The 7,500-nt window shown below is 50.7% G+C and overlaps 2 protein-coding genes across 2 annotated transcripts in view; one reads left to right on the top strand and one right to left on the bottom strand.

Moving 5' to 3' along the window:
- slc30a7 (solute carrier family 30 member 7) overlaps positions 1–4,703 on the bottom strand; it is a 12,327-nt gene extending 7,624 nt beyond the window's left edge. Inside the window, exons 1-3 of the mRNA XM_065956379.1 lie at positions 4,528–4,703; positions 3,843–3,944; positions 1–86 (exon numbers count right to left, since the gene is read on the bottom strand). The exon at positions 1–86 is cut by the window's left edge and continues 28 nt beyond it. Coding sequence (XP_065812451.1) covers positions 1–86; positions 3,843–3,944; positions 4,528–4,607 — 268 coding nt within the window. The 5' untranslated portion in view covers positions 4,608–4,703. The remainder of the gene's footprint in view (positions 87–3,842; positions 3,945–4,527) is intronic.
- On the top strand, positions 4,003–5,956 carry LOC136179408 (nucleolar protein 58-like; the record flags this gene model as incomplete). Its single annotated transcript, XM_065955920.1, has 1 exon — positions 4,003–5,956. A coding segment is annotated over one exon (444 nt), but the record flags the coding sequence as incomplete, so codon positions are not given.
- Positions 5,957–7,500: the final 1,544 nt, after the last annotated feature.

Below are 7,500 nucleotides of genomic sequence, written 5' to 3'. Positions count from 1 at the left end.
ACCTGGAGATGACGGATGCTGCCAGACCTGCCAGCAGGGCGGTGCAGTCAAAGAACATGTGGAAGGAGTCTGAGATGAGACCTAAACTGAAGAGAGAACACATCACACACATCACATCACACATCACACACACATCACACACATCACACACACATCACACACACACATCACACATCACACACACACATACTATTTCAATCACATTTTTAAATCATGTTTGATATTCCATTATTTTACATTTCAAAATAAAACTTGTTAGGCTTTTATTTTGAATGTTTGTGCTGTCCTAAACCTCCTAGAGTTCTTTACTTGCTGTGTGCTTTTATTCTGAAATAAAGTAAGGCCCTTCCTGTAGATGGAAGGTTAGGACAGGAAGTTTAGCACAGAAACAGGAAGTGGTTAGAGATCCTAAAGTGAGGACAAACAGCTCAAAGGAACGGTAACAAAGGTCAGTGTGTGACGTCGTGAGGTCAATGTGTGATGTCATGAGGTCAGTGTGTGATGTCATGAGGTCAGTGTGTGATGTCGTGAGGTCAGTGTGTGAGGTCGTGAGGTCAGTGTGTGACGTCGTGAGGTCAGTGTGTGAGGTCAGTGTGTGAGGTCAGTGTGTGACGTCGTGAGGTCAGTGTGTGAGGTCAGTGTGTGAGGTCGTGAGGTCAGTGTGTGAGGTCGTGAGGTCAGTGTGTGAGGTCGTGAGGTCAGTGTGTGAGGTCGTAAGGTCAGTGTGTGAGGTCGTAAGGTCAGTGTGTGAGGTCGTGAGGTCAGTGTGTGACGTCATCAGGTCAGTGTGTGACGTCGTAAGGTCAGTGTGTGAGGTCGTGAGGTCAGTGTGTGAGGTCGTAAGGTCAGTGTGTGAGGTCTTGAGGTCAGTGTGTGAGGTCGTAAGGTCAGTGTGTGAGGTCGTAAGGTCAGTGTGTGAGGTCGTAAGGTCAGTGTGTGACGTCGTAAGGTCAGTGTGTGAGGTCGTAAGGTCAGTGTGTGAGGTCGTGAGGTCAGTGTGTGAGGTCGTAAGGTCAGTGTGTGAGGTCGTGAGGTCAGTGTGTGAGGTCGTGAGGTCAGTGTGTGACGTCGTAAGGTCAGTGTGTGAGGTCGTGAGGTCAGTGTGTGAGGTCGTAAGGTCAGTGTGTGAGGTCGTAAGGTCAGTGTGTGAGGTCTTGAGGTCAGTGTGTGAGGTCGTAAGGTCAGTGTGTGAGGTCGTAAGGTCAGTGTGTGAGGTCGTAAGGTCAGTGTGTGAGGTCGTAAGGTCAGTGTGTGACGTCGTAAGGTCAGTGTGTGAGGTCTTGAGGTCAGTGTGTGAGGTCGTAAGGTCAGTGTGTGAGGTCGTAAGGTCAGTGTGTGAGGTCGTAAGGTCAGTGTGTGAGGTCGTAAGGTCAGTGTGTGAGGTCGTAAGGTCAGTGTGTGAGGTCGTGAGGTCAGTGTGTGAGGTCGTGAGGTCAGTGTGTGAGGTCGTAAGGTCAGTGTGTGAGGTCGTAAGGTCAGTGTGTGAGGTCTTGAGGTCAGTGTGTGAGGTCGTGAGGTCAGTGTGTGAGGTCGTGAGGTCAGTGTGTGAGGTCGTGAGGTCAGTGTGTGAGGTCGTAAGGTCAGTGTGTGAGGTCGTGAGGTCAGTGTGTGAGGTCGTGAGGTCAGTGTGTGAGGTCGTGAGGTCAGTGTGTGAGGTCGTGAGGTCAGTGTGTGAGGTCGTGAGGTCAGTGTGTGAGGTCGTGAGGTCAGTGTGTGACGTCGTAAGGTCAGTGTGTGGTGTCGTGAGGTCAGTGTGTGAGGTCGTGAGGTCAGTGTGTGATGTCGTCAGGTCAGTGTGTGACGTCGTGAGGTCAGTGTGAGGTCGTGAGGTCAGTGTGTGAGGTCAGTGTGTGAGGTCGTGAGGTCAGTGTGTGAGGTCGTGAGGTCAGTGTGTGACGTCATCAGGTCAGTGTGTGAGGTCGTGAGGTCAGTGTGTGAGGTCGTGAGGTCAGTGTGTGAGGTCGTGAGGTCAGTGTGTGAGGTCGTGAGGTCAGTGTGTGAGGTCGTAAGGTCAGTGTGTGAGGTCGTGAGGTCAGTGTGTGACGTCGTAAGGTCAGTGTGTGAGGTCGTGAGGTCAGTGTGTGACGTCGTGAGGTCAGTGTGTGATGTCGTGAGGTCAGTGTGTGATGTCATCAGGTCAGTGTGTGACGTCGTGAGGTCAGTGTGTGACGTCATCAGGTCAGTGTGTGACGTCGTGAGGTCAGTGTGTGATGTCATCAGGTCAGTGTGTGAGGTCGTGAGGTCAGTGTGTGAGGTCGTGAGGTCAGTGTGTGACGTCATCAGGTCAGTGTGTGATGTCATCAGGTCAGTGTGTGATGTCATCAGGTCAGTGTGTGACGTCGTGAGGTCAGTGTGTGACATCATCAGGTCAGTGTGTGATGTCATCAGGTCACACACACACACACACACACACAGACTGAGACACACACACACACACTGACTGAGACACACACACACACACACACACACACACACACACACACACACTGACTGAGACTCTCACACACACACACACACACACTGACTGAGACTCTCACACAGACTGAGACACACACACACACACACACACTGACTGAGACACACACACACACACACACACACACACACACACACACACACACACACACACACACTGACTGAGACTCACACACACACACACTGACTGAGACACACACACACAGACTGAGACACACACACACAGACTGAGACACACACACACACAGACTGAGACACACACACACACACACTGACTGAGACTCACACACACACACACTGACTGAGACTCTCACACAGACTGAGACTCACACACACACACACACTGACTGAGACTCACACACACTGACTGAGACACACACACACACACACACACACACACACACACTGACTGAGACTCACACACACACACACACTGACTGAGAGTCACACACACACACACACACTGACTGAGACTCACACACACACACACACACACACACTGACTGAGACTCACACACACACACACACACACACACACACACACACACACACACACACACACACACACACACACACACACACTGACTGAGACTCACACACACACACACACACACACTGACTGAGAGTCACACACACACACACTGACTGAGACTCACACACACACACACACACACACACACTGACTGAGACTCACACACACACACACACACACACTGACTGAGACTCACACACACACACACACACACACACACACACACACACACACACACACTGACTGAGACTCACACACACACACACACACACTGACTGAGAGTCACACACACACACACTGACTGAGACTCACACACACACACACACACACACACACTGACTGAGACACACACACACACACACACACACACACACACTGACTGAGACTCACACACACACACACACTGACTGAGAGTCACACACACACACACACACTGACTGAGACTCACACACACACACACACACACACACTGACTGAGACTCACACACACACACACACACACACACACACACACACAGACTGAGACTCACACACACACACACACACACTGACTGAGAGTCACACACACACACACTGACTGAGACTCACACACACACACACACACACACACACACACTGACTGAGACTCACACACACACACACACACTGACTGAGACTCACACACACACACACACACTGACTGAGACTCACACACACACACACACACACACACTGTGCTAACACATACGTGGCACACAGTCAGCGGGTCGGGCGGATGCTAACACTGATGCTAACACAGATGCTAACACTGATGCTAACACAGATGCTAACACAGATGCTAACAGAGCTAGCCTACCTGTTGCTCCAGATGCCGTATGAAAGCTCCACGAAGGCGAAGGAGAGATTCAGACAGAGGAAGAAGAAAAGGTTCCTGGAGGTTTTATCAGCGAGGATCGACCTGAAACACACAGAAACACACCTGGGTCATAAACACCTGACCCCCGGTAACACCGGAGCACCGGGAGGACACACCGGAGCGCCGGGAGGACACACCGGAGCGCCGGGAGGACACACCGGAGTGCCGGGAGGACACCCCGGAGCGCCGGGAGGACACACCGGAGCGCCGGGAGGACACACCGGAGCGCCGGGAGGACACCCCGGAGCGCCGAGAGGACACACCGGAGCGCCGGGAGGACACACCGGAGCGCCGGGAGGACACACCGGAGCGCCGGGAGGACACCCCGGAGCGCCGAGAGGACACACCGGAGCACCGGGAGGACACCCCGGAGCGCCGGGAGGACACCCCGGAGCGCCGGGAGGACACCCCGGAGCGCCGGGAGGACACACCGGAGCGCCGGGAGGACACCCCGGAGCGCCGGGAGGACACCCCGGAGCGCCGGGAGGACACCCCGGAGCGCCGGGAGGACACCCCGGAGTGCCGGGAGGACAGCTGTCGGTAGGCTAGCCGGTTAGCATCATCTGGTAGACAGTTAGCACAGTTAGCACAGTTAGCACAGTTAGCACAGCTAGCTTCAGTTTACCTGAACCATCCCGACAGCTTCACCAGCAGGTTAAACTTGGCGGGTTTGTACTCATCGTCTTTAATAGATAAAGGTAACATCTTCACACCTGGACACACACACACACACTCTCTCACACACACACTCACTGGGTACAGCTAGCAACAGTATGCTAACTGTCAACTTCCGCTTTTCGGTTTCACAATAAAGGAATCTTAAAGCTAGCAACAGTATGCTAACTGTCAACTTCCGCTTTTCGGTTTCACAATAAAGGAATCTTAAAGCTAGCAACAGTATGCTAACTGTCAACTTCCGCTTTTCGGTTTCACAATAAAGGAATCTTAAAGCGTTCAGTTACTCAAATACTGAAACAAGACAAATACAGATATATAATAATGATACTGGTATTACTTTGACACATATAATACAGATGTGACATCATCTAATCCTGCTACTATACGTGATACTACTGAAAAGTTCTTAAAGACTAAATGATTTTCTTTACATCATTGTAGATCAGGGGTGGGCAACTGGCGGCCCGGGGGCCACATGCGGCCCCCATCAACCTTCAAAGTGGCCCTCAGGTCCATTTTTACATATCAATTAATTGGAAAACGTGACAAAATCTGCCATGAAATCATGAAAACCAGAAATATGTCCTTAATAATATTTGATCACTGGTATATTTTGAGACATAATCGACTTCAATGGTTTTTGTATCCTACAGTTTAGCCCTCTGGCAGTGAGAATTAAACGAATGTGGCCCTTGCTGTGGCCAAAGTTGCCCATCCCTGTTGTAGATCATTACTGTGACAGATAGAGCACATCCTCCTGAACGCTGACAGCAGATCACACTGAGAGGATCCTGGAGAACCTGAGTCCAGGATCAAGTCTGTTCAGTTCACTAATGAACTTTGTTCTGTTTATTTGTATTTCATTCATCAGACAGAGTTATTGTTAGAGCTTTACATCCATAAGATGACTTTATAAAACATGCTGTCACTTTAAGAAGGGTCCACATCAGTACAGTGCTGCTCACACATGAACACAGCTGCTCTGATTCATCCACATGAGGAACACTCTGCATCATTAATGTAGGTGCTGTGATGTGACCAGCAGGGGGCGTCAGAGCTCTGACAGTGTCAGAGGTTCAGTCTGCTGGGACCCCCCCCCCCCCCCCCCCACCCCCCCCTCCCTCTCCCTCTCTCTCTCTTTGGGGCCTCTGAGTTTGTTGACTCTGAGTTTCATCATGAAGGACAAAGTCTGAGCTGCTCTCCCTGTTCCTCCCTCACAACTACAAGAAGAAACACATTTTCACTCCAGCAGTGTTTCTATATATTAAAGGAGACATATTCTGATGAATCCTCTTCTTCAGTGTTTCTGAACATATATGTGTGTAACCTGAGAGTCTACTGACCCACAACATGTGAAATAAACCATCCAGTCCTTTGTTTGTGGTCTGCATAAGTCTTACAACACAGAAAAAAATGCTCTGTCTCAAATGTGCTCCTTGTGATGTCACAGTGGGATTCCCCTCCCCTGGTATCGCCACCCATAGACTCCACCCCCAGACTAGAGCAAAACTTTTGGGACTGTTTGAAAAGGTGGAAAAGGGGACTGATTGAAAAGGTGGAGGAGGGGACTGATTGAAAAGGTGGAGGAGGACTGTTTGAAAAGGTGGAGGAGGACTGTTTGAAAAGGTGGAGGAGGAGGACTGTTTGAAAAGGTGGAGGAGGACTGTTTGAAAAGGTGGAGGAGGACTGTTTGAAAAGGTGGAGGAGGGGACCATTTGAATTGGTGGAGGAGGACTGTTTGAAAAGGTGGAGGAGGACTGTTTGAAAAGGTGGAGGAGGGGACTGTTTGAAAAGGTGGAGGAGGGGACTGTTTGAAAAGGTGGAGGAGGACTGTTTGAAAAGGTGGAGGAGGAGGACCGTTTGAAAAGGTGGAGGAGGACTGTTTGAAAAGGTGGAGGAGGGGACTGTTAGAAAAGGTGGAGGAGCGGACCGTTTGAAAAGGTGGAGGAGGGGACTGTTAGAAAAGGTGGAGGAGGGGACTGTTTGAAAAGGTGGAGGAGGAGGACTGTTTGAAAAGGTGGAGGAGGACTGTTTGAAAAGGTGGAGGAGGGGACTGTTTGAAAAGGTGGAGGAGGACTGTTTGAAAAGGTGGAGGAGGACTGTTTGAAAAGGTGGAGGAGGGGACCATTTGAAAAGGTGGAGGAGGACTGTTTGAAAAGGTGGAGGAGGACTGTTTGAAAAGGTGGAGGAGGGGACTGTTTGAAAAGGTGGAGGAGGGGGCTGTTTGAAAAGGTGGAGGAGGGGGCTGTTTGAAAAGGTGGAGGAGGACTGTTTGAAAAGGTGGAGGAGGGGGACTGTTTGAAAAGGTGGAGGAGGAGGACTGTTTGAAAAGGTGGAGGAGGACTGTTTGAAAAGGTGGAGGAGGACTGTTTAAAAAGGTGGAGGAGGACTGTTTGAAAAGGTGGAGGAGGAGGACTGTTTGAAAAGGTGGAGGAGGGGGACTGTTTGAAAAGGTGGAGGAGGGGGCTGTTTGAAAAGGTGGAGGAGGGGGCTGTTTGAAAAGGTGGAGGAGGACTGTTTGAAAAGGTGGAGGAGGGGGCTGTTTGAAAAGGTGGAGGAGGACTGTTTGAAAAGGTGGAGGAGGGGGACTGTTTGAAAAGGTGGAGGAGGACTGTTTGAAAAGGTGGAGGAGGAGGACTGTTTGAAAAGGTGGAGGAGGACTGTTTGAAAAGGTGGAGGAGGACTGTTTGAAAAGGTGGAGGAGGGGACCATTTGAATTGGTGGAGGAGGACTGTTTGAAAAGGTGGAGGAGGACTGTTTGAAAAGGTGGAGGAGGGGACTGTTTGAAAAGGTGGAGGAGGAGGACCGTTTGAAAAGGTGGAGGAGGACTGTTTGAAAAGGTGGAGGAGGGGACTGTTAGAAAAGGTGGAGGAGCGGACCGTTTGAAAAGGTGGAGGAGGGGACTGTTAGAAAAGGTGGA

Source organism: Labrus bergylta, chromosome 6, assembly GCF_963930695.1.
Source record: "Labrus bergylta chromosome 6, fLabBer1.1, whole genome shotgun sequence".
Classification (NCBI taxonomy): domain Eukaryota; kingdom Metazoa; phylum Chordata; class Actinopteri; order Labriformes; family Labridae; genus Labrus; species Labrus bergylta.
Note: the sequence above shows the minus strand (reverse complement) of the source record. Positions and strands in the feature narration are given on the sequence as shown.